At 37.1% G+C, this 27,133-nt stretch overlaps 1 protein-coding gene across 6 annotated transcripts; it reads left to right on the plus strand.

Moving 5' to 3' along the window:
* The first annotated feature begins 2,480 nt into the window (after nt 1-2,480).
* On the plus strand, nt 2,481-26,113 carry WTAP (WT1 associated protein). 6 transcript variants are annotated; one of them, XM_033100877.1, is made up of 9 exons: nt 2,481-2,775; nt 4,932-5,065; nt 8,817-8,854; nt 11,002-11,057; nt 13,688-13,746; nt 14,832-14,959; nt 18,175-18,353; nt 23,523-23,677; nt 24,862-26,113. In XM_033100877.1, the coding sequence occupies exons 2-9, from the start codon at nt 5,053-5,055 to the stop codon at nt 25,443-25,445; spliced, it is 1,212 nt and encodes a 403-aa protein (XP_032956768.1). In that variant the 5' UTR covers nt 2,481-2,775; nt 4,932-5,052; the 3' UTR covers nt 25,446-26,113. The 6 variants fall into 6 exon arrangements, 5 of the variants coding, with proteins under 5 accessions (XP_032956768.1, XP_032956787.1, XP_032956796.1 ...); XR_004422471.1 differs by lacking the exons at nt 2,481-2,775; nt 24,862-26,113 and adding exons at nt 2,960-3,083; nt 18,575-20,060 and having other exon boundaries at nt 23,523-23,661; XM_033100869.1 differs by lacking the exon at nt 2,481-2,775 and adding an exon at nt 2,960-3,083.
* The last annotated feature ends 1,020 nt before the right edge of the window (nt 26,114-27,133 follow it).

The following is a 27,133-nucleotide window of genomic DNA, read 5'->3' on the forward strand; positions in this document are numbered from 1 at the left end:
CAGCTTCCCCAAGCCAACGACCTCCACCCATCAGGTCACACCTGGAGCCGCCCCTGTCTTCACTAAGGAGCTCTCCCCTCTGCCCGCCTTTGCAGCTCTGCCAAATGCAAACAATAAAGGCTGACTCCCTTGCTACAGCAAACTCTGAATACACAGCCTGTTTTTCTCATTTTATTGGTCTTGATTCATTTCCACAATTTATTGAGGGATAATTTACATACATATGAGGGTAGAATTTTTATGAGGTACAATTTACATTAAGTGCACCGATTTTTAGTGGTACCGTTTAATGAATTTTGACAAACATACATACCTGGCCAACCATCACCCTCATCATGATGTAGAGTATTTTCATCACCCCAAAGTTTCCCCATGTTCCTTTCCAGTCGATTCCTGCTCCTTTCTCCTCCTAGCCAAGCATGGATTTGACTTCTATCCCTATAGCTTAGTTTTGCCTGTTCTCCTAAGTCCTGTGGACATATCTCCATTAGCCTAAACACTTCCTTTACATTCAGGAACAACAAATTGTCTGATTTATCTTGTACTTCCCCTGCCCCATAACGAATCAGCCTTTTCCAAGGTGCTCTGGATCTATTTAGTGGGAAATGGAATTGGAATTAGTCGGAAGTGGAAATGGAATTTTGGAACACGATCTAATTGGCAAGTGTGCTCATTGCTACTGTAAGGTGACCAGCCATCCTGGTTGGTTCCAGTTTTAACACTGAAAGTCCAGCATCCCAGGAAATCCCTTCAGTCCCTGGCAAACTAGGACAATTGGTCAACCTAATGCTTCTAGGCCCTTTCAGTGCTTAGAAGTAGGAAATTTCTTTTAAAAATCATGTGCTCAAATTCATATTTCTGATTTAAACACAATACAGTTTTCTGAACTTCCTTGATCTTGTATTTGTATCTCATTTTCTCTTACACTGCAAGTTTTGTACATTATAACATTAAAATATTTGTTATCCCACAATATACATAGGTTCAAAACCACAGCAACAATATTACCAGTAATTATAAACCACTGAGTGAAGCTGAAGATTCCTCTACAGTTCTTTTTCATGAACTGGGGAATAATTCTTTTCTCTGTTTGACCACATAGTTATGTTACCAATTTGACCTAATTCAATTTGCCTTAAACTTTGTGTTTATACTTGTTTCCTTCTTTATTTACTTTTTTGGCTATGTCAAACTTTAAAAGTTCAAAGCCAGAGGTTTGCTTCTTCTATTTCTTTCCCCTCCACTCTTCCCCACCACCCTCTATAGATAATCATTTTTATTCCTACAACATCCTTCCAATTTTCCATATAACCTGGGACTTACTGCAAAGCAACACAAAAATATTATCCTCATTCTTTTTTTTTATGGCTGCATTGTATTCCTCTATATGGATGTATCATGTCCAACCAGTTTCCTATTAACGGAAATTGGGTTATTTCCAAACTTTTATGACAAATAACACTGCAATAAATACCTTGCCTGCATTTTGTTTCTATTTGTGAAGGTGAAGATTAGGGTTAGAAGTGGAATTTGGAGATACATGAATAAATGCATATAGAATTTTGGTACTCCATATAGAGCTCCAATCATTTTTCTATTCCCACCAGGAAATTTATGAGAACTGTTTATCCAGAGCCTTGTTTCAACGTGCACTCCATGAGCCTTGTTTCAACGTGCACTCCATTATAAATAAGGACAAATAGCCTTTTAAGGACCACTGCTATTCTTTTCTGTTAATTGTCTGTTCATGTTTTTGCCCCTTTCTCTCGTTGGATTTTGGTCATTTTCTTTTCCGTTTTGAAGAGTTCCTCTGATGTAAGTTGCAAATATTTTCTCCACACTGATCTAATTTACTGGGAATATACCACGATCCCTTTGACCACCTGTTGTATACTTTAATCTTATCCTTATAAATCACCTCATTCCAGGACACCTCCTTTGGGGATAAACAATTTTAGTAAAGCCGGATAACGGCAGACCGATCAAAATAATTACCTAACCCGTGTAGTTAAGTGTAAGACTGTTTCACGCTTACTGGTAACACCATCATTTTTATGCAATGGTCCGGATGAAAGTTCTGCGTTAACGAGTGTATTCGAATTACAAAACTTATTTTACCGGGGTCATTTAAATCATACAGGGTTCGCCTTCCCCTCCTTTCTGAGTTAGCAAGGTGCGCCTAGAGCTGCTGACATAGGCACAACCTCCATCTGCTAGACAATAGCTCCTCCGTTTCTCCTCGAGATGTCAAGGCAGGAACGAACCACGTGGCTGGGGGCTGCACATCAAGACGCAAGACGTAACAGCAGGACCAGCTCTCAAAACTTGTTAACCATGAGGCTGAGGGAAGCCTAAGCCCTGCGCACGGCCTCGCTTCCGAGCCTGCACCTGGCCCGCCGGCGTGCGGAAGCATCACAGAGCGGCGTTTTACGTAGACGACCAATCACGCGCCTTTGCTCAGATTCCTCCGCCAGAGGCTGCCCCGCAGCCGCAGGTGGCCGGCGAGCGCGTCCAGCCCTCGCCACCAATCGCGACCCCCGTCGCCCTTCCCGGGATGCCTCGCGGCTGACCTCCGACCTAGTGGCCCACCCCGCCCAGCGCTCAGTATTTCTCCCGCCCCCGGCGCTCCGGGGGCCGCGGGGCGTGCCCCCGAGGCGCAGCCCCTTCCTCAGCGTTTCGAGGCCCCTGATCGGACGCTGTCCTTTCTCCTTTTCTCTCCGCGGTGGGGTCCGGCTGCGGCCGGTGGTTGCATCCCCGTCGGGAGGCCACTGGTCGGTGAGTGGGCCGGACACGAACGGACGGGGCGGGAGTGGGCGGGCGGTGGCGCGTTCGGGCGGGGTGCAGGACGGCGGGCGCGAGGGGCGGGAGTAGCGGGAAGGGGGTGGGGCAGCGGAGCTTGTCTTCCTTCCTCAGCGCCATTTTGTGGCAGCGAGACCCGCAAATAAAGGGGTGCGTCGGGGCTGCGGCGGGAGGAGGAGCGCGGGGCCGGGCGGCAGCGCGGTCGGGCGGCCTGGGCGGCGAGCGGGCAGCGCGGCCTCGGCCTATGTGACTGTGCGGCGCCAGCGCGGCCTCTGTCTGGAGAGGTAGGTGCAGGCCGCCGGCGGAAGCGGCCGCGAGGACCTCTGGGTCCCGAGGGCTGAGGCGCGGTAGCCCTGACCTGGGAAGGGGTGGGCAGAGGCACGGAGAGGGGCTCATCGGGGTTCCCGGGCCCGCCGGCCTCCCGTTAGCCGTGCCACCTTCTAGTCTGCGGGGACACTTCCGCCACTCCGAGGCCATTTTATCTCCGTTCTCCGGGCCCGGGGTGTGGTGGGCGCTCCCACGGGTCGGCGAAACCGGGAGTCCGCCCCCTCGGTGCGCGCGCGTCCTGTCCCCGCCTTGATGTCGCCCCCTCCCACCCCCTTCGGCCAAATCCCGAGGACTAGCGGTGCTAACGAGTTAGCAAAGGAAGGAAAGCAGCGTTCGTTGACCAAATTTCACATCGCGCAGTAGGTTGTTACTGCAGCTGCGTTGTCCTGTAGACTTCTATTTTTAAATGATTGATGCATTCTGAGTAAAAAATAATTTTTTATTGAATTCCAGACTTTCGTGAAATTTTAAAGTCTCATCTTGGATCCTTGTAAGGCTGTTAGTTCAATTTTTTTTTAATTATGTCTCATTAGTCAGTAGAATAGGGAACACGACTCCAAGTTCTTGTTTTGATGAAATCAATTGGATGTTTGATCCCAAAGGGCTCTCTCTGTTAAAAATATTAAATAACCGTGTTCGTATAGTAAAAAACGATTCTTTTGCTCGAGGTAGAATAGTATTTCTATGAGCATGTTATAGCCGTGAATTGTCTATCTAGTTTTCCATCTCTTAGAATTTAGACAATTCCATTGCTGAGGAAGGTTAGTGGAAATCAGGTCTCTCCCCACACATTCACCCGTTTTTTGAATTTGAAGAATTTTGTGTTTTGACCATTAAGTTTTCTATAATAGGTAAACATTGTAGCTATTTCAAACCCCATTTAAAAACTACGAAAATTTTTTCAGGATAGCTGTAATTTACTCATGTCAGTTCGGTAGCATCTGATTAGACAAGTTGAGGAAAGAAAGGATGAGGTTAAATTTTAAGTGTTTGGGTGGATGTATTTCTAGAGTTCTTTTAGATTTTACATTATCCTAAGTAGATACCTATAGCTAAGTGATCAGTATTTTCATTTACTTCTCAGTGGTGGAACTTGGGCAAACTGCCTAAATTTCTAAGTCCCAAAGGATGAAAGTAACAATAAAAGTGTGTCCCAGGCATTACTGATATTTTACTTGGCTCATCTAATTTATAGATCTTTATAATATCTAGCTTTCCTGATTAAACTTTGAGTCATGTTTACTTAAAATGTTTTTGTGCATTTGTAAGAAATGAGTGGATACATAGTATGTCTGCAGCAGCCCCGTGATGTGAAGATGAGAGTTGTAATGATAACATTTGTACAATACAATACAGTTTTCAAAGTCCCTTACAGTCTTGCATGTATGTAGAATAGAATCCCCTGGAAAATATTCTTTACTTAGTAATCTTGGTCATTTTCATATAACTGTACGTTGTGTTACTCTTTAAAAAAATTTTGTTCTTAAAAATTTTATGTTGGTGGATCCTTTAGCAAAACAAGACCCAGATAGTATTTAGTGTCGTTATTATTTTTCAGTTATCTCCGACTTTTCTGCCTCTAGATAATTTTGTTACTAAACTTAACGAGAGAAAAACTTACAAATATTCCCATAACAATATATTAGATATTAAGGTAGTGCATGAAGCTAGAACTCAGTCTATAAATAAATGTTCTCCACTCTTGAAAGGGTAGTTGGTAGAATTTAATTTTTCCTAAAGGTACATTAAAGTTAACTTTTATGTTAATGTTAGTATTTTATTTAAAAAATCTTTTCTTTTTATAGCACTTGTATGGCACTTAAAGCATTGAGATTTGCAGCACTTTGTGAGTTAGCCAAAACTGGTACCGTTTTTGGTGGTTTGGAGACTGTAGCCCAGAAAGTTAAGTGACTTGCACAGGATCACATGACTAATAAAGGTGAGCAAAAGGTGGTCTTCCAATTCCTAACTAGTACCCTTTCTACAAGGCTAAGGCTAGTATAGTGTTAAATTATTAGTTTCTGGTGTTTATCTACGATGAGTTTCAACGAGGTACATGTTTTCTTACTGAAGTTGTGTTGGCTGGTGCTAACCTCTGTTTAGAGAGAACTGAGTTGCATAATTCAGGATCATAATGATAAGAGCCGGGGACTCCTGGGATCTGGGATGGTAGATACCCAGCCAACCAAATCTGAGCTCTCCATCATAGGCTGTTTCTCAGTGTTAAGGCATCAAGAGTAGATGGTGGTTCTGACATTCTAAACTTGAGAGAGCTTTTTGAATTATCTACATTAGTAACTGAAACTGTTATATAATTTTAAAATCATGTTAGGGCTGGCCCGGTGGCTCAGGTGATTGGAGCACCATGCTCCTAACGCTGAGGTCGCTGGTTCAATTCCCACGTGGGCCAGTGTGCTGCACCCTCTACAGCTAAGACAATGGCTTTCCCTGGAGCTGGGCTGCCTTGAGCAGCCAACCTTGACTGCGGGGGGGGGGGGGGGGGGGACGGTGGGCAGGGAGCTGTGTCCTACACAAGTACACTGAGAAACAAGGCTTGAAGCGGAGTGGGGGGGTGGAAGGGGGGTAGGGGAAACATGTTTAACCAATTTTCTTAAACCTGATAAAAGGTAACCAAATTTGCCAGGTTTGAATTTTATCTATTTTGCTTTTCTGCATTCTCTACTTTAGCTATCTTTAAGCTGCTCGATCATTATTGAGGATGGGAGTGTAGGAGAATTATTCGTCTTTATCAGTTACCAACTTCTGTCATTTCATCGTCTGAAAAATGATCAACTTTAACTTTGAAAAGTTGTCGTTATTAAATAACTGACTCAGCGCAGAACGTATCTTCACTTTTTTCCATCAAAGTTCAGGGTTCAACTCCAAATGATATTTCCATTTTTCTGGTATGAGAATAGATTGTTCTAAGAACTTGGAATATCCATGAACCTAGAATTGTCCTTATGAATCTAGAATGGACTTTAGATGGTTATTGTGCTGTCAGTTGTGCTAAAAAAAAAAAAAAATTGCCTTTGGAAATAATACATTTCTTAGCACATTTATGGCAATGTGAAAGTCAAAATCGAGAGCCAAAGTTCTATTTTGACTAAATAGTAGAATGTTGATGCTTTTGAAACTTTAAACCTGTTCAATTTGCTTTCTGCCAGACAGGCCGTTTTAAGTCTTGGACTCGAGGAAAGATTGACTTTTCATTAGCTAAAGATAAGGAATTTCTTTCTAAAAGCTTACGCTTTGATTCCCATGTTACATATCTCATAACATGTGGGATAACCAGTGACTGAGACTCGACACATGAAACAAACATTTATACAAAACCTGTATTATATTTTTATCCCTGACTTACATGACAAATTTAGAAATTTATTTTTATAAAGAAAATATAAATATTCTCTAAGCAGCGTGTTATTAAAATCTACCCAGCATCAAACGTTTTAAAAGGAAAGAAAACATAAGCCAACGTTAGAAATTTAAATAACTTGCTGTTTAGAATTCTAAAAATTGGAGATCACCAAGAATTTTTCAGTGGAGCTTAGAAACAAAGATCGTTATACTTAACCTGTCAATTCTCCCTTCAGATTTTTCAAGAAATAGTGATTGAAAGTCTTTGGATGTTTTTGTGGGGAGAAGGAAACTAATCATTGTTTATTTTGTGCTAGTCACCATGCTAAAGACTAATGTTTATCTTTAAAAATAGCACAATAATTTTGAGCCTTGATGATGTAATCCTTTTTGAGATGGGAAACTGAGGCTCAGAGGTTATGCAGCCTTTTTTATTTTCAGTTTGTCACCCTGTTCTAGAAAAGCCAGGGTTATTAGAACTTCTTCATTTGTTTCTCAGTCTTTTAAAAAGTTTGGTGTATGTCTTGCTAATTAAATTAAGGTTGCAATTAATTTTATCGTAATGGAATAAGAATAGGAATAGCTGTGTTAAAAAAAGAATGAACAAATAAATGGGAAAGTGTCAGGTTGTAGAAGCATATACTAGTTGATAAAACTGGAGTTTAATCTATATTAAATAGCATCCATGATATTTAAGTTTTATTACTAAAAGTTTGAGTAGCTGTGGTGGGGCCCAGTTACTAGATGACAGGTGACTACCTATCTGCAGTGGTAAATTTGGCTGTTTACAAACTGTCATTCATAGAACTGTTACCACAATACCTGTTACTGTTAAGTTCCACTTACAGTCTCAAAATTTTACAGTATGGTGATTGATCTTGGTCAGTTTTGGGGGAAAAACTAGATTGGCTTATTTAGCTCACTTTTATGATTTAATAACTGAAGCAAATTCATTTGTTCATACTGTTCATTTAGCATGTGTTTGAGTGCCTACTATGTACTGAGGCATCAGCAGTGAATGAAACAGTTTTCTCATGGAGCTCATTTCATAACTGGGAGAAACAGATAAGTATATAAAATGTCAGGTCGTGATAAGAGTTATGAAGAAAAATAAAGTCCCATGCAAGGGAATATAAGGAATTGGCATGTGCTATTTTGAGTGAGACAGGAAGCCTTTAGAAAGATTTAACCAGAATAGTGACATACATCGGTACACGTTTATATACTAGTTAAATATGGCTGAAACTTCAAATGGCTAAAATTGTCAGGTTTTATTAAATAGATTTTTCATGTTTACTATATTTAGTTCTTGAAAAATGAGAAATTCCAAGTGGATGCCAAACTTGTTTTCTGGGTTCCAAGAGGTTGCAGTCTATGCACATTAAAACCATGCTAAAATATGGGGCCTCTGGATGGCTCAGTTGGTGAAAGCAGAGCTCTCAAAAACAAGGTTGCTGGTTCAAAACCCACATGGGATGTTGGGCTGCGCCCCCTGCAACGAAAGATTGAAAAGGGCATCTGGGGGGCCGGCCCTGTGGCTCAGGCGGTTGGAGCTCCATGCTCCTAACTCCGAAGGCTGCCGGTTTGATTCCCACATGGGCCAGTGGGCTCCAACCACAAGGTTGCCAGTTGAACTCCTCGAGTCCCGCAAGGGATGGTGGGCAGCGCCCCCTGCAATTAAGATTGGACACGGCACCTTGAGCTGAGCTGCCACTGAGCTCCCGGATGGCTCAGTTGGTTGGAGCGCGTCCTCCCAACCACAAGGTTGCCGGTTCAACTCCCACAAGGGATGGTGGGCTGTGCCCCATACAACTAGAAAACAGCAACTGGACCTGGAGCTGAGCTGCGCCCTCCACAACTAAGACTGAAAGGACAACAACTTGAAGCTGAACGGCACCCTCCACAACTAAGATTGAAAGGACAACAACTTGACTTGGAAAACAGGCCTGGAAGTACACACTGTTCTCCAATAAAGTCCTGTTCCCTTTCCCCAATAAAAATCTTAAAGAAAAAAAAAAAAAGACAGAATGAGATTCCATATAAATAGAAAAAATTAAAAAAAAAAAGGCATCTGGACTTGGAGCTGAGCTGCGCCCTCTACAACTAGATTGAAGGACAAGGACCTGGAGCTGATGGGCCCTGGAAAAACACACTGTCCCTTAATATTCCCCGATAAAAACAAAAAGATTTATTTAAATTAAAAATCGTAGTGATTTGGTCATAACTGAGTTCATTAATAAATTGGTTTGAAAAAAGCTAGTATTTTTTTATTCCTACCTTAAATGGAAAAAAAAATCAATCGAACCTCTTCTCTCTATCCCTTTTTCTAGGATTCAAGATGACCAACGAGGAACCTCTTCCCAAAAAGGTGTGTTTTTTCCAGCGATTTTTAAGGTTTTTGTTTTTTGTATAATAGAGTTGAAGGAACTCTGAATTATTTGCTTATTGTTCACTCCCTTGCCTTATGACAAATGCATCATGCATTTCGTGTATATAATGTACTAGATATTGTATCTTCTATGCAATATATATTTCAAATATTTTCAGCTTTTGGAAAACTTTTGTTATATCCCCATGGTCTACTCTTAGCCTTTATTACAAATATTATACAAATAATGTCAAAAAAGAAGATTGTTTCATAGGTTCCTCCTATAAGTTACTTTTTTCCTAATTTAAATCCCTTTGATTATAATGTAAAACTGCTGTATTTTCCAAAAAAAAAGGTTACAGCTAGTTCTTAAATTCTACCTTTTTCTCTGAAGTTTTGTAGTCTCATTTTTCCTGTTCTGTATCCCTATTGTAGTTCAGTTTAGTCACTATTATATACACATGAAGTTACAAATGAAATAACAGTTTCTAAGAGGAATTTATAATTCAATTGGGATTGAAGAGTATGTGCTTACTAACTAGTGAATATTTAAGTGAACAATTGAGATAAGTGTTATGGAAATTTCTGTCTTAAGTTTTGAAGTCAGATTATTAATGAAATAAAGAATTGTACAGTGATTTAATAATCTGGTGATTACTATGTTTTCTGTTAAGACTTTTAATGTTTTCCTGTGTAATGATTTTCCCTCTTCCATTTTATATAATGGTACTATGTTGTTGGTTAATGTTACAATTTGAAACATTTTTATAAAGGAAAAATATTTTAAGTATCACATAAGGGAAACTATAACATAGCCATAATTTTATACTAAAATAGGAGAGGTGCTTCACCTTTTCATTTGGTATAGAGAAGACACTTGATAGTCCTCAGTGTACAAAGCAATTTCAGCGAGCTAGTCTATTATGCCCATTTTTAAAAACTTTATTTGGAAATAATTGATTCACAAATAGTTGCAAAGAAATGTACCGGGAGGTTCTGTGCACTCTTCAGCCTCCTTCAGTGTTAACATCTTGCATAACTATCAGACATCTTGCATAACATCAAAACCACAAATTTGACATTGGGACAATCTGCAGAGCTTATTCAGATTTCATCAATTATACGTGGACTGTGTGTAGCTCTGCAGTTTTATCGGGTAACTTAGTGTAACCACCACCACAAACAAACGAGTTCACTGCACCATCACCACAAGCCTCCCCTTGTGACACTCCTTTATAGTCATGCCCATCCCCTCCTCCACGCCTAACACCCTGCGACCATTAGGCAGTTTCCCATTTCTGTAATTATGCTGCTTTGCAAGTGTTATATAAGTGAAATCATGCAGTAGATGTATCCTTTTGGGATTTTTTTCACTCAGGATATTTTCCCTTGCTGTTTATCTAAGTTGTTGCATGTATCAGTAGTCTGTTTCTTTTTAGTATACCATGGTATGGATGTATCACAGTTTAACTGTTAACCTGTTGAGGGCATTTGGGTAGTTTCCAAGTTTGGGCTGTTAAATAAATTTGCTGTGAACACTTACGTACATACAAGTTTCTGTATGAAAATTTTCATTTCTTTAGGGTATCTGCATAAGAGTACAACTGCTGGGGTGTATGGCACATCTGTTTTTAGTTTTAAAAGGAACCACCAAACTATTTTCCAGAGCAGCTGTACCATTTTGCATTCTCACCTGCAATGTATGAAATGAAAGTTCAGTTTTTCTGCATCTTCACCCACCTTTTGGTGTTAACCACTATTTTTTTATTTGCCATTCTAATAGGTATGTAATGATAGCTCATTGGGGGATTCAATTTGCATTTCCCTAATGATGCCCTTGTTAAAGATAACAAGTAGTTCACCTTTTAAAACTAAGATTTTGGGGTTTTTTAAATTATATGTGCTGAGCCATTTAAGCCTCACACTCCGGAGATGTTTTGTATGTCTCAGTACAGAGCTCCTTTTGGAAGGGGCTTTGTATGTCTTGAGTAACAAGGCAGGCAGTTCCTAGTAACGGAAACCAGCAATTGAGGGATTAGAGTTATGGTCCTGTCTTCATAAAATATGAAGAGTATACATGCCAGTGGCATTTAATATTTAAAATTTTTAGGAAGAACATTCAGTTCGCATTTTAACTCTTTTTATAGGTTCGACTGAGTGAAACAGACTTCAAAGTTATGGCACGAGACGAATTAATTCTGAGGTAAAATGTTCTTTTATCAAAAGTAAATATCTTTCTATAGAACATTATATTGTGACTCTACTATGTTTATCTTTATGTCAGATAATCTTTTTAATGGGAATACCTTTTCAAATCATTTAGTGTACTTTTGGAATGTATTTTTATGTCTTGTTTTTTCGTTATATAAACATTGAGAAAAGCATAACCCTTTAAATATCTGAAGCACTAGCTTGGATAAATTCTAGACTAACAGGTAACCTGAATGTTTTTTCTTAACAAAAGGAAGATATTCAGAATTTTAACTTGAAAAGCATTTGTACTTCATGAGTATAACTTGCTGTGGGAAAAGACGTGGCTTTCAATTTAACAGATACATAGGCTTGGTTAGATACAGTTCTTCCTTTTTTTGTTGAACATGAAACAGTTGTAGTCCTGGGAGATAGATTTCTAGTTATGGAAAAAATACATTATTTGCTGATGAAGCAAAGTTACTCTTTCTCATGACTGACCTTGGTCAGCTCATTTAACTCTTTATGTCCTTCATTTTCTCATCTGCAAGTTAAAGGAATTGGATTAAATGTTACCTGCAGCTCTGAATTTCTGTGGTTATCTTATAAATGTCTTGTGAAAGCAAATTGTCAAGTACAGCATTATAGTATTCATTTCTTTTTAAATGTTAAGCAATCAGAAAAGGGAATTGCACGTTTCATGTTTTATAACTTAAATATATTCTTTTTATATTTTATTACCATGGTTGGTGAGTTTTTTACATAACTTTAGATAAAAATAAAATGAATATGTTTCAAGGCAACCTTTATAAGGTCATTGAACTTTCTTTAGAAATTTCAGAATTTTTACTAGAAGAACTAAGAAAATTTAACAGGCTGGAAGTGGGGAAGAGAAAGATGTTTTGTAAGATAGGAAGACACAAATGACGTTCTATTGTTTACTAGAGTCTGTTAATGTCCCAACCTCATTTTGCTTAGCTACTTTATTGTGGGCATGCTTTTTATCTTCCTTTGCCATAATCTCATCCATGGGACAGTTTTTCTATTGCATACCTTTATTTTCCCATATATAAAATTTAAATCCTTAGTATTCTTAGACACTCTCGTCCTCTCCTGCTGAGGCAGACAGTTGCTTATGATATACTACGACTCACCTGTTCTCTTTGTATCTCTGATATGGTACACTCCTTGCCTTTTACCCTTTCTTAGGTAATTTCTCTGGTTATTTTGTGCAGTCTTTTTCTTGATTAAACTATTGGGGGGAGAATCACTACTATAATCTTAATTTAAAATCATAGTAATTTTTAATGTTAAGTTACCTTTAAGGTTTTTAAATCATGTGCAGTGTATATTCTTGAGGTCAGTTTAACTTCTTTAGGGAATTCTCCTTTATGACTTTTAGTGATTTTTTTTTCCCCTCATTAAACACTCTTGGTGACCTTAAATCAACTGCTACTTATTTAACTAGTCTATGCTTTCTGTCTTTTTTTTAAATTATTTTATTAGTTTCAGGTGTGCAAAGCAATGTATAGTTAGACATTTATCATTTATATCCCTCACACAGTGACAACCCCTCTCCCCCTAGCTTTCTGTGTTCTTGATAAGGATGTTCTTAGTTGAGTATTTTTACATTTTTCTGTACCTCTAAAACAGGTCTTACATAGCCTCTGCAAAAACCTTTATTCATCCCCAAACAGTGAATGGACTCTGTGTCCTACGTTGTCAGGCCATAAAAATAAGCATGCTCTTGGCTAAACAGTAGTCTTTATATGGAAGGTGGATTAGCTTGGTATCATAAAGTATTTTTGTTCGTTATGTTGTAATATTAATAAATCTCATAGCAGACATGTCAGATTTTTTTTAAGATTATGAAAAGATTTTCTAAAATTAAATTTTGATTAGCTATAATTAAAGAGCAGTTTGAAAACATAGCTCTTCAGTGAGAAAGCGCCATTCAGGGCAGGTTACTTACCATTAGCAGTTGCTTAAAAGACTAGGAAAGCTTTGTTGTTTATCAGCAGTAATTGCCAAGAGCAGCTAATAAAACCTGTATTTTGAGAGTAGAGGAATATAATGAGGAAGAAAGGTCTTTGATAGTGTATGGCATTTATACAAGTTGTTTCTGCCACGTGGATACGGGCTTTAAAAATCGTCTTGAAAAATAGTATATTCTTTCCCCTTTTTTTAGAGGCAAAATGTTACTTTGAGGAAGCCACATGGTATTTTCACAACAGAGCCAAGATAAAGAACCCATAGTCCCTTATAATGATGCATATTTTTATATGCCTTTTGTTTGAAATGGACAGGGTATGTGAAAGTAGTAGTAAGTTTTTTACTCAGCTTTGATAATCCAGGCATTGAGCCAAGCATCAACGATACGAAGTCCTGTGTGGTGTGTGATCTGACCCAGAGAAGCACACTTGGTATATGCTCAGGAGAGAACACTTTTCTCTGTTTCCTTTTATATAACGCCTATAAGTTGAGAAGGAATAATGAAGTGACTGTTACTGATTAAACTAGACTTATAATTATCTCAAAATGGAAGAGACCTTAAGAATCATGTAGCGGTATTCTCAGTATTAAATGTATAAGTTTATGGATGTGATTTTAACATCTAATATATGAATTTTTTTTTTTTACTAGATGGAAACAGTATGAAGCATATGTGCAAGCTTTGGAGGGCAAGTACACAGATCTTAACTGTAAGTTTGAATTTTAGCTTCCTAAAGACCATTTGAATATCTCCTTTTAGATTGTTGTTATAGACATGCAGGATAATTGGCTTTATGAGGCAAATGTAATTTTTATTTAAACGTTTTATTAAAGAAGTATGTCCGGGTACTGTAATGGATGTTAGGAAATAGATGAATGAGACATGATCTCTCTTCTTGGGGAGTTCTCAGTCATTGGGAAAGACCAACATGCAGTAATCATATGACTCTTTTAGCAGAATTATGTACAAGATACTGAGAGGATACTCTACTGTCGATAGAGTAACGCGCAACTAATTAAATCCTTTCCTTGGTGTGTTCCTAATCCCTTCCACAGGGGAATATGAAATAAAGCATTAGGTATTAATCTATAGTAGAAGGGCGATACATAGAAGCAACCAGTAATGAATTTACTTAAATTGTAACTTGTTACTTAAATTGTAATAATAGGATATAGCTATAGTTTTACAGATTTTTCAAAATCTGCTAAAAATACCAACAAAGTTTATCATTTCAAATTGTTTTAGTCTGTCACTTTTCACTGAGAGTAACATTATTTGTGACTATAAAAACCAATACAATTTTCCAAGCCCAGAAAGCTTAATATCCTGAAATTTCAATTATTATAACTACATTATAATCCACAGAAGTTAAGAACTTTATGGAAACTTAAAGTTTAATAGTTGTCCTTGCAGTTATTGGCATGTTTGTATTGAATAGGTTCAAAACAATACTAGTCAGGATTTTGTCAATATTGTATAATGTAAACATGCAAATAATGAAGTTTCCTGTGTTCTGTTGGGAACAGATTAGACTATAACAACATAATTCCATCTGTCTTAGGTGTTTTTGGACTACTGTAAGATACCCCACTACCTCCTAAAGAGCATTCATGATTGGGAATAAATTTCCTTGTTCTAAAAGTAGTTAAGGTGGAAACTAACGACTTGATGAATTTTTTTTCCCTGGTTTTTATTACCCTTGACAAAGACAATCAGAACTTTCTTCTGGTTAGTTCAGTTGGATCTTGAAATTATATTTCATGATGTTTTGAATTTTTTTCTTTTAATCATTAGCTAATGATGTAACTGGCTTAAGGGAGTCAGAAGAAAAACTAAAGCAACAACAGCAAGAGTCTGCACGCAGAGAAAACATCCTTGTAATGCGACTAGCAACCAAGGAGCAAGAGATGCAAGAGTGTACTGTAAGTATTTCGAATGTTTTAAGTCTTTGTGAGGAATTGGTTTTCAGTTCACATTATTACATGTGCTAATTAGTATTAAGTTAATTCTGTATACTTAATACTAATTATAAATGCATGTTTTGTTAAGGTAGATAACGCTTTGAGCTGTAAATATGCTCAATGTAAAATGTTGGTAGATAGCCTCTTATCGTTGGATTTATAATACTTTTTTGTAGCAAGAAGTCAAAAGTTTTAAGTTATTTTACATTGATTCAGATATATTTTAATAGCTTGATATCTGAGGGTCTAAGTAACATTGCTTTAGTAAATAAGCCAATAGTCTGATTAGTTTTTCCTCTGCTTTCTTTACCTCTGCATAAAACTATATTTCTTAGTATCAGCAACTTCTGTATCTCCTTTTTAATTGTTGCAGCTTTCATTTGTGCTATTTGCCATATCTACTACATAGATCTGAAATGTGGTGACATATTTGATCGTTTAGCTCTGGTTGAATTTAGATTCAATTTTATGCTGTCTTCTACAGTATTAGCCATTTTTCTAAAAGGCAATATTCTGGTCACTGGAGACTAATGTATAGAGCACAGTCTTATTCCTATTCCGTCTCTCATCAATAAAATGTTCTTTAGGGCTCAATCACAATGCATCCTTCCCGCAGAGATTGTCCACGTTTCCACAAGTCACTAGTCACTCTTCTCTTTTTCAGAATGACTTCTTCACCTGTTAACTTTGCTGAAGAAAAGAGTATCCTCCATCATTTTCTCTACCTTCTCACCACATTTTATTCCTTCTTCTTCCTCTTCTTCCTCTTCTTTTTTTTGATGGTGCAGCTCACAGTGGCATGCGGGGATCGCACCAGCAACCTTGGTGCTACTCGCCGCACCATGCTCCAACCATCTGAGCTAACTGGCCACCCCCAATTTTTCTTCTTTTGTTTCTACCAGTTTAGTTTCCGTCTTCACTACCACTGATTTCTTTTCTCTCTAAGGTTAATAACAAATACATTAACAAATTTCTCTTTTTCTCAGTAGTCTTAGGACTTTATGTATTTGAAACTACTGACCATCCCCACCTTTGGCTATTTTTTTAGCTAGACGTTTCATTCCAAGCAGTTTCACCAATAGTTTGAATATTATTTTTCTCTTTCTATGTAACACCCATCCCACCCTTCCAAAAACATTGTTTTTCTTATGATTTTCATGGCTAATGGAGTGGGCAGTGCATTTCAGGTACTCAGTCTCAAAATCATTTCTTTCCTTCTCTTTCTGACATTTAGCATTCTAGATTCTACCATTTACTGATTTAATAGTTTTAGGTCTCCTTGTTTGGATGATATTTTGCTAGATACTTACATATGCAAAGGATGGATCTTACCTTCCAAGTGCTAACACCTGGTAGGTCGAGTGTGAATGGATGGTGCCGTGGTAATACCTCATAACACTAGTATGTTTTCCTCTTAGGTCCAACTCTTGATATCCTAGTTCAGGTACTTCCCACCACTCGCTTAGACAAGACATGCTATTGACTCACCTCTGATTCTTCAGCTGTTCTATATACATTGGCAGTTTTGATCATATCGTGCCTGATCAAAGTCTTTGGTGATACCCCATCACTCTTTTGTCTTCTCAACCTAGATTTTAAGGTTATTTCAACTGGAACCTAACCTTTTCCGGCCGCATTATTTTACAGCTCTGCCGTGCACAGGCCCACTGAACAGGGAGTTCGCTGTTCTTTCACTGTTCAGTTACAATACAGAGTGACGTTTTACAGAAAGGGCAGCAGGAACAAAAACACAAGGAAAGGCCAAGATTATATGGCAGATGAGGGCAGTTCACTTTGTAAATCTAAATAGTAACTATGTCAATGTTGGAAAACGATGTTTTCTTCAGTGACACTAGTACGTGGTATATACTATATGACATGCTTTATTCTTGTTAAAATGTCTTAGCAACTGTCCTTACATTGAATAAGCTATTGTACTTTTTTGTTTAAAATGAGTTACTTTTAAAAATCTTCCTAGGCTAAGTAAACAGTTCTGTTTGCTCAGTGAAATAGTAATTAAATGTATTCCCAATCCATTTAGTGTATTTGTAGCTTTTACTAAATTTATGACAGAAATTAGCTGCTTATGAAATGTTAACTTTAATCCTATTTAAGCCTTAGTGTGGAGCAGGATCTTGGACCATATCTCCTTTGGGTGTGAAGAAAGTGATGCATTTAATGCTAATAAACTATTTCATATTTTAGAAATGTATTTTTAGTGTGCTAGTAAATAGTACAACTGAAGTCGAAATTGAAGGTTTCATATGTAAGTAGAGGGGTTCTGGTATGGTGGAAGAAGCCCTACGCTGGGAGTCAGGAGGCTGGAGAGCTAGATTTCTAGGTCCAGTTCTGGCACTGAACTACCTGTGTCCTTATTTAATTTCTCAAAAATAAGCAGTTTGGACTAGGTCAGTCTCCTTCCAGCTTTACAATTCTATGATTCAGATCTACTCAGGGGAAAAGAAATAAACATAATGTTTTATTTTGGCATTAGATAATATTTATAAAGCTAATTTATAAGGTGCTACATATAAAGAATGCCAACTATGTAAATGAATATTAATACTATATACATTTTTAATTTAGAAATACAAATGTGTGTTTTAAATTATAATCTTGTACATTTTTAGGTAACTTGTACATAGAATAATTTCCATAGGCACAAATTTGAGCAAGTAGACCACTATAGTCTTATATAATTAATATTTTTAAACTTGGCTTTTTCCCAGTGGGTGTCAGGTCAGCATTTTTAGTAACTGTAATATTTAGTAAATATGTATACAGGGGTACCAAAAAAATGTATACATATGACTTGTATTCATCTTTTGTTATTGGTATATATTGAGTGTTACAATTTTAATACAGTTTTTTCTTTCTTAAAATGTGTATACATTTTTTTGGCATCCTCTGTATATATGATAGTAGTTTTGGTTGCACAGTAAGATATAACCTTATTTAAAGGTTTCAAATGTGGAAATGCAATCAAGTGGCCTTAATTCCTACATGGATGACCTTAAATAGTTGTTTTCAATTTGTACTTTTTGTAGAGGATTTTAAGATTGGGGGTGGGGGGGGGTTAATAAGTGATAAATCCAGTGAATAAAAGGGATTTTAGCCTACCTTCTTATGTATGTTTTCTTTGATTTGGTAGTAATTGTTTCTTTTGCTTTGTACAGACTCAAATCCAGTACCTGAAGCAAGTCCAGCAGCCTAGTGTGGCCCAACTGAGATCAACAATGGTGGACCCAGCCATCAACTTGTTTTTCCTAAAAATGAAAGGTGAACTGGAACAGACTAAAGACAAACTGGAACAAGCCCAAAATGAACTGAGTGCCTGGAAGTTTACGCCTGATAGGTAAACAAATCATACTCCCCAGTCAAGACTTCCCTGACAGTCCCACTACGAGAAAGCTGTGGTGGGACAGCCAAGTACTCGTTTCCACACCAAGACTCAGACTTTTTGAGCCAAAAAAAAAGCCACATTCTTATACTATCCAGCTTGTAATGGTTAATGTAAAACTTACCAGATGAACCTTGTGTTTCAGCTTTTTTCTCTTCCCCCTCCCTTTGCTTCAGAGGCCTGATGGCGTCGGACTATTCCGAAGAAGTGGCCACCTCCGAAAAATTCCCCTTCTAGAACATGTAGACACTTGAGAAATGTTTCTGTTTGAAGAAAATAGAGGGAGAAACAGAAGTCTTAAGTCTGTGGCACACTGTGTCTTCAGACAGTTTGGAGGAATGAAAACCTAGAGATTTAAAATCATGAATTGAACATGTAAAATTCCAGTAAAATGTAAAAATGGAATGCATCGCTCTTAACCTTGAGCACAGTGACTTAGAGACACTGTATACAGTTTTGCCAATAAGACTGTGGACTTGTGATTGTTGTTGAACTTCTGGGTCAAAACTCAAATGAGGTGAATTTTGCCTTTATAAAGGGTTTATTTCCTAAGAAACAACTTAATAGCCATGAGAGGAGAATCAACTAATAGATGTCAGTACAAGTAGTTCATATATTTAATCATTTAGTTTGGGGCTCTATATTACTTGATCGAGCCTTAAATCAATGTGGTTTTAATCAATGGTTTGTTCTTTGAATGGTTGCTAATAATACTGTAGATAATCTCATTGAGGACTGTACAAACATGAAGGTGTGGTATCAAACTTCAGGTTTAAACTGTTTGAAGCATTATAAACATTCATTTCACAACTAGATTGTATAAGGATATTGGCTGTGATGAGACTCACTGCGTTCTTTTTTTTTAGTAGTGAAATTTATTAAATCCCCATTCCATTCTACAGGCACATGTTGAAAGAGAATTGTCTTTGGTGTTAATGGGGGAGTGTGTTCCTTCATTGTATTTGGGGCTTTTGTATCACACTCTTGATATTAAATTAAATGTGCCTTGAAATAGTTGGGTTTTTTTTTTTTTTTTTTGTTTTTTTTTTTTTTTTTTTTTTTTGGTTTTTTAAGTTCAAGGAATACCATGATGATTTTGTTGTACTTTTTAACATGTTGATTGGGGGGTGCTGTGGAGAGCAGATTGATGTTGGAAAAATTGTTGCCGTGCTCTTCAAAGTGAAGGAAAAGGCTCTGTCTCCTTTTTGAAGGACCTACTGTTTTCCAGCTGGTATCATAAAAGACAAGGAGACTTGACACTTGGTACTTTTTGACACCTTGTCCCAGGATATTGCAGTAGAAATTAACATGGGACAGCTTCAGAGGGTGCCTGCCAGAAGATTGGGGAAATAATGTATTGGAACTGTGGGCTGGCCTAAGTGAGACATTTTGTGAATTGGAAAAAAAAAAGGTATAGTGATCATTTCTAGCAAATTCATTTGATCATTTAGATAAATGAGGCATTATTTTCTTCATGCTTCCATCCAGTCCTGGAGGTGAATTTTTTTCGTCAGATCATTCTATAAGTCACCAATTCGAATTTTTTCTTGGTGATAATGAAGTCTAAGATGAGTGGAAGATAAATGTTCCAGATTGTCCCAACGTTTAAGTGCAGTTTTGACAAGGGTGACATAAGTTCTCTCTTAATCATTCAAATCAATTGTAAGTATCATGTATGTTTATCCTCTAAGGAACTGATTGTGGGGCACATGGTGGGGTGAAGAAGTGGTTTGTGTGACTTTACAGCGAGAAACCCGTTTCTAAAATTCTCATTATTTGTGAGGGTTGGAGTGGTAAGTAACCAAATCTGTTTGAAATTAGCTTATTGTGCCCGCATTAAGGCTTTTGTATATATTTTATGCCATTTAAGATCACATTAGAAATGGCCTAAATATTTTTAGTTGGCCAAGAAATAATTTATAAAATGTATTAACATGTACTTAAAATACAGCCAGTATCTTTCTTTGCCACTTAGGTAACAGTCACTTTGGGATCTGGGTTTTTGCTTCTTCTTGCTGTTTAAAAACATTTTTTAATTAATAAGATAATACATGTTCATGTATAAAATTGAAACTGTGAAGAAAGGAGAAGACGAAAAGTGAGAGTCCTGGGATGTGTGTGGCCTTCCCCATTCTATTCTCTGGGAGCAGTAACCACTGTTAAGAATTTCTTGGGTATCATCAAGATAATTTCTATGCAAATACAGTCATTTTATATACTGATTTTAAACAAATGTGTACATACAGATGATTTACTGCTTTGGTGTTTTTTTCACCCCACTTTATCCCTTGGGCATTTTTTCCACTTTTGGTTCATTTAGTTTCATTTTTAATGGTTATGTAATATTGTCATTGTATTAATGAATCGTAATTTATTTTAATCACTTATAAATGAATTTTTGTTCTGTTAAAAAATAGGCCATAAGCCAGGGGTATTCCAGGTACTATAAATACACCATTAATTTGAAACAAATAGTGCTTACTTAATACTGTGTCTGGAATAAATCAAGTAGAATCACTTGTGGGTTTGGGGTGGTTTTTTTTTTCCTATTCTGTTTTAATTTTGAGAGAAAGATTCTCTGAATTGTCCAGTTTAGTTAAAATAGTTCATACATGTGACAGTGCATATATTTTAGAGTATTTAGAGGGATGTATTTCAGTATTTTGACAGTTTTCAGTTTGCTTTTAACTGTTTAGGTAATTGTGTGTACACTTCTCCAAGATAACCTTGGCTCCCTTAATAACAAAACAATGTACAGTATCCATTCTTTTTTATAAATTTTTCTTTCAAACTAATTCCTGTTATATTTTCTTTGTGGGTTATTTGATTTTAGAAATGGGTTGGATTTTTTTCTTTTTGAGATTAAAAATATTAGTCCAATGACAGATACTTAGAAATGGATTCTCGTCGTGTTTTTGTGATGTAATAAACACAACACAAATTGTATATGACATAATTAGTAAAGTGACATAAAATTACAGAATGTTTAAAGAATAGCAATTTTGTTAAGATTTGTTTTAGTAATCAATTTAGAAGTGACAAGATTACCTTAGAACAGGTATTTATTTATAAAAAGGTACAGCTTCATAAATGAAATGCGTTTTGCATTAGAATTTGTGATATATGAGGCAAAGTCAGGTGACAAATTTATTGATTTTAGTTCTGTTTTTCCTAGTCTTTATTAAATTCATATAAAGGAGATATTTCAGGTTAGCTGGAAAACATTGATGTTATATACTTTGCCAGGCAAAGTTGTGGGAGCATAGGCAGTAAAGTGTGAGGAACACCACTGTCTGACAGTGCTGCCTATTTCTTAATTCCTCACTTGATTTCGAAACTCTTGTTCACTGAGGGTGCTCATGGGAAACCGGGGATATGAGTAGCAACAGTGCAGTGAACAAGAACACTAGCTCAGAAAGTTGCCATGCGGAGAATTAAACCCTTACCACGTGCTGGCTCCAGGCTTTCACCTGAGGCTCCTTTGAGTAGTAGTAACCCAGATTGTACGCTACCACACATTTGTGTAAGGAAACTTAAATTACAAACTCGTGCTTCAGTTATATTAGGGTGTAGAGCACGTGTTCTCAGTTAAACTTGGAACACTGAGTCAAAGAACACGAATCATTTACAGAGTGCTCCCATTTTAGAAGTTATAAGACCTAATACAATTAGATGCATTCTGATATATCGGGCAAGTGCAAGTGTCACTAAAAGAAGGAAGGAATAGAAAGCGTGAGCAAAAAAGGTTTTTTTAACTTATTAAGGTCATTCTGAACTTAATGCCATCACAAGAACATGAAACTACTCAAGTCTCAAAGGTAACATCACAATTATATGATCCCTTTAAAAGTGATCATTTCTGGAGCATTTCAAATCTTTCTCCCAAGCATATGTCCTCAGTTTGGCTCAAATAAACTTACAAAATTTTTAAATAATTTTTAAATAAAAGGGATCATTTCTATTGTTATTGTTGAGGCTAAAGAAAAGCAGTAAAGGTTTATTGAGAGACGGCAATTAGGGCTTTTTGATTGCATTTTTGCAATTGCTGTATATGCATGTAGGTTCTATACAGTGTTGCCCCGAAGATAAGACCTAGCCGGACAATCAGCTCTAATGCATCTTTTGGAGCAAAAATTAATATAAGACCCGGTCTTTACTATAATGTAAGACCGGGTGTAATATAATATATAACAATACCAGCCTTACATTAATTTTTGCTCCAAAGGACGCCTTAGAGCTGATTGTCAAGCTAGGTCTTGTTTTCGGGGAAACACGGTAGTATATTGATTGCACTAGCACTTGGTAACTAATTTGTTGAAAGTATGGCACTCCTGATTTTGGCAAATATTTGTATTATTTGTGATAAGTAACCCAAATCTTATTTTTGTGTTCTAAGGATAATCATTTATAACATGAATAAAATCTTAATCACATATCAGTATTAAATTTTTAAAAACTTAATGTCACATTTTAAGACAGCTCAAAGTATGTATATCATATAAAGAAGTTAAATGAAGGATTGATGAATAGAAATAGTCTTAAGACTTTTAAAAGCCTCTTTAAAAACAATTACTGAACTTGCCTCACTTAATGCAATAACGTTCTTGTGAGAACTGCTTATTAAGAGGCATCCTTATTAAATGCTGTTCTGGCAAGAAAAAAATGCACTCATTTATTTAGATTTATAGGTTCTGATTTTCATATATTAGGTATTTTAAAGAATTGTACATTTACCTTTTCAAGAACTTTTTTGTTCCATAAAGCTAAGTACCTTGGTGTTGTGTTAATATTGGTATATATCAGGTATGTGTTAACTGGCCCATTTCTGTTTCAAATGATAATTTGAGATGAAAATAGATTTCAAAATTATTAATGTAATAGAAATAAAAAGCGGCCATTTGGGTACTTTTTGTTTAGGGTTTATTTTTGCTGCTGTATTGGCAAAATACTGAAATGCAGAAGATGGACGTGTTCCAGAAAAGAAGATGGTAATTATAGGGAGGCATCTGCTGTGACATAGTTATGTTCTGTACGTGATACCTCTCTCGTTGTAATAATTACAAGCAAAGAAGGTTGTAGAGAGTTTTGTCTTCATTTTGTGATGGATGGCTCTTTCCTTTGCAGCCAAACAGGCAAAAAGTTAATGGCGAAGTGTCGAATGCTTATCCAGGAGAACCAAGAGCTTGGAAGGCAGCTGTCCCAGGGTCGTATTGCACAGCTTGAAGCAGAGTTGGCTTTACAGAAGAAATATAGTGAGGAACTTAAAAGCAGTCAGGATGGTAAGGGTTTTTTTTGAAAAGTTTGGTTTCACTTTGCACTGGCTTTAAAAAACCTGCCAGGCATGAGTATTACAGATCAGGTCCTGTACATGTTCATCTGTGGCCAGTGGTTCTATAGAATTATGAATGAAACATTTCTAGTTGATCCAGTAAACAAAGCCATTTAATTTTACTGGTTCCCCCTACCCCCAGCCACTCTCCTGGTTGTTCACTGTGTAAATTTCTTAAGAAGTTTTTGATTTTCACGGGCTGGGCAATGCTGTTCTATAACAAAGGCATTAATAGATATGCAAATACGTATTCAGTGCTTAAAAGGGAATATTTTCATTGAACCAATTTCTCTAATTGTAAATCTTGGAAGTATTTGATTATTTCCCGTGGTCTGAAAGTATATAATTATTCTATTAAGGCCTTGTTTAATGAGTAAGATGTTATATTTAAAACTTGATTATCAGCTGCCACCCTTTTGGGCGACAAGTAAGTATGGCTGCATTCGTGCTGTTTCTCCTTTTTATGAGAAAGATTAATAGTAAGAAAAATAACCAAACTCTGAAAATTAAATTGTGAATTAGTGTAATTTAGTTAATTGCAAAGACTGATAGTCAAGCATATCTTTAAAACTATCTTTTCAAATGATAGTTGTTAGCTCTTACTATTTGTAAACATAGTAAATAGGTTTTATATAGTAGTGAGGAATATTTCCTCCAAAAGTCTTTTAGAACTTAATGGACATGTGTAGTCTATCAATTTTCTAGGGTTATTTTCTCTGATTTTTTTTTTTCTTGGCTGTGAAATAGTCCTTGGTTACAGCACAGCCTCTTTGGAGTGTTTGAGGACCGCATTGTTCCGTAGGGGCTAAACTGCTGGGAGGAGTAAGGGAACCAATCATGTGGGCCCACAGCTTAAACAACCGTGAAGCAGCTATTATCAGTGGTATGTGACTAGCTGATCTGAGTCAATTTAAACTTGATGCTTTCATATATTTGTTTTAAGCATCCATCTTCCCCAAAAAAACAGCTCCTCCTTGAATGGCTATTTTAAAATTCCAAGCAGAATTTAAAATCGATTTTAGAATTATGTTTGTTCACTTCAATATTTATTGACTGCCTGGCTTTGTGGCAGCGACTAAGAAACATTTTTAAATATAAGAGATACTAAAGTAGGTCTGACTCTCCTTTGCACAGAACTAAATGACTTCATCATTCAACTTGACGAAGAAGTAGAGGGTATGCAGAGTACCATTCTAGTTCTTCAGCAACAACTGAAGGAGACACGCCAACAGCTGGCTCAGTACCAACAACAGCAGTCTCAAGCCCCAGCCCCAAGTACCAGCAGGACTACAGCTTCTGAGCCTGTAGGACAGGCAGAGGCCACAGGTAAAGACTGCAGTCGGCTGGCCAACGGACCAAGTAATGGCAGTTCCTCCCGTCAGAGGACGTCTGGGTCTGGATTTCACAGGGAGGGGGACACAACTGAAGATGACTTGCCTTCTTCTCCAGGGAATGGTAATAAGGCCTCCAACAGCTCGGAGGAGAGAACTGGCAGAGGAGGTAGTAGTTACGTAAACCAACTCAGTGCGGGGTATGAAAGTGTAGACTCTCCCACGGGCAGTGAAAACTCTCTCACACACCACTCAAATGACACAGACTCCAATCATGACCCTCAAGAGGAGAAAACAGTGAGTGGGAAAGGTAACCGAACTGCGGGTTCCCGCCATGTTCAGAATGGCTTGGACTCAAGTGTCAATGTACAGGGTTCAGTTTTGTAATATTTTTTCCAGCAAATTTTTATACAGTGTCATTTAATTTGGGAGAGGATACTGTCCAGAAAATTAACGCATACTTTTGTCACAATTTGCCTTTTTTTTTTTTTTTGTGGGTGTGTTTTTCTGTTTTTCCCCCCCCTTTGCTTCAATACCTCTGCCACTTTGGAAATGGTAACAGTTAATTATTTTATTGCTAACAGGACATTTTGTGTACGGTCAGGTTATTTTTATATGAGTTAATGTGAAGTTGTAAATGGAAATCTTTCCTTAAAGTATAACATAATGATGTCTGTATAAATCTGTGGCTATCTAGAACCTGAGCTGTGTGAGGGCATTCTCACTCATGCTGTTCCTAGACCTCTGCACCATTCAGACCTGTTAGAGTAGATGTGGGTTTGTGACTGCCAAGTTTGCCCAGTAGAGTAGTTCATCACTAAAAGTTGGACTTGTTGATGGAGTCCTATAGTAGTTTCAGTGTTAGATGCAGTTTTTTCCACCATACATTTGTGCATTTTCTCTTTAGGTGACTGAATGTTTAAGAAATTTGTGTGCATAGTTACTCAGTTTTTATGAACTGTTGTACCCTGTTAATGCATATTGCTCTGTGACTCCAGTATATCTTAACCTGTACTGACCAAACCTAAATAAAGATTTTTATTGTAACACGTGCATTAGTTGTTTGTGTGTGTGTGTGTGTGTGTGTGTGTGTGTGTGTGTAGCACTTGTTATTTATTTTAATTGAATTGCTTAATTTCTACTCATCCTTCAGTATCATACCACAAAGTGAAATTTAAGTCCATGGCATCGGGGGTGTTTTTGTGGGGTTTTTTTTAAACTTTTATTTAAGTGTGTTTTTCCAGGACTCATAAGCTCCAAGTCAAGTAGTTATTTCAATGTAGTTGTGGAGGGCACAGCTCGTAGTGGCCCATGTGGGAATCGAACCACCAGCCTTGTTAAGAGCACCACGTTCTAACCAACTGAGCTAACCAGTCGCCCCCATGGCATCAGTTTTGATTGTGCACGTAATTTTTATAAATGTTATGCAATATTAGAAAATACAGAAAAGTATAAAGAAAATAGTCAACTTTTACTAGGTTTTAATTGAAAAGCAGAATTTATTTTTGTGAAATTTCAGGTAATTAGGATATCTGTGTAGTCACGTGTTTGTTTTAAAACATTGGCCAGTGCTACCGTGTTTCCCCGAAAATAAGACTAAGCAGAAAATAAGCACTAGCTTGATTTTTCAGGATGCTCGTAATATATAATAATCCCTAATGCGTCTTTTGAAGCAAAAATTAATATAAGATCCGGTCTTATTTTCGGGGAAACATGGTTATTTTATATTACGAGCATCCTGAAAAATCATGCTAGAGCTTGTTTGCGGTTAGGTCTTGTTTTGGGGGTAACATGTACTGATTTGTACTAATAATATGTCTGCTAATATACATAGGAAGGCTGTGGGGTGTTACAATGAAGGAGAAAATGTTTTTAAGATGTAAGGCTCAAAGTTTGTTTTCTGTCATTTTAAATAATAAGCATCAAGGTCTATAGTCTTGAAAGCTACAGATCTATAGCTTTTTATATATGTGATTGAGATGAAATGTGATTTTTGCTGAAAGCAAGATACCTTGTTTTACTTACAATTAAGGAATCTCAGAAGTGGAGTTATGACACTTGAAACTGAGGTACAA

Source organism: Rhinolophus ferrumequinum, chromosome 3, assembly GCF_004115265.2.
Source record: "Rhinolophus ferrumequinum isolate MPI-CBG mRhiFer1 chromosome 3, mRhiFer1_v1.p, whole genome shotgun sequence".
Classification (NCBI taxonomy): Eukaryota; Metazoa; Chordata; class Mammalia; order Chiroptera; family Rhinolophidae; genus Rhinolophus; species Rhinolophus ferrumequinum.

Coding starts and splice junctions, on each gene's coding strand:
- WTAP (XM_033100877.1), top strand. Junction 8,855..11,001: donor AGGAACCTCTTCCCAAAAAG/GTGTGTTTTTTC, acceptor CTCTTTTTATAG/GTTCGACTGAGTGAAACAGA. Junction 23,678..24,861: donor ACTTAAAAGCAGTCAGGATG/GTAAGGGTTTTT, acceptor TCCTTTGCACAG/AACTAAATGACTTCATCATT.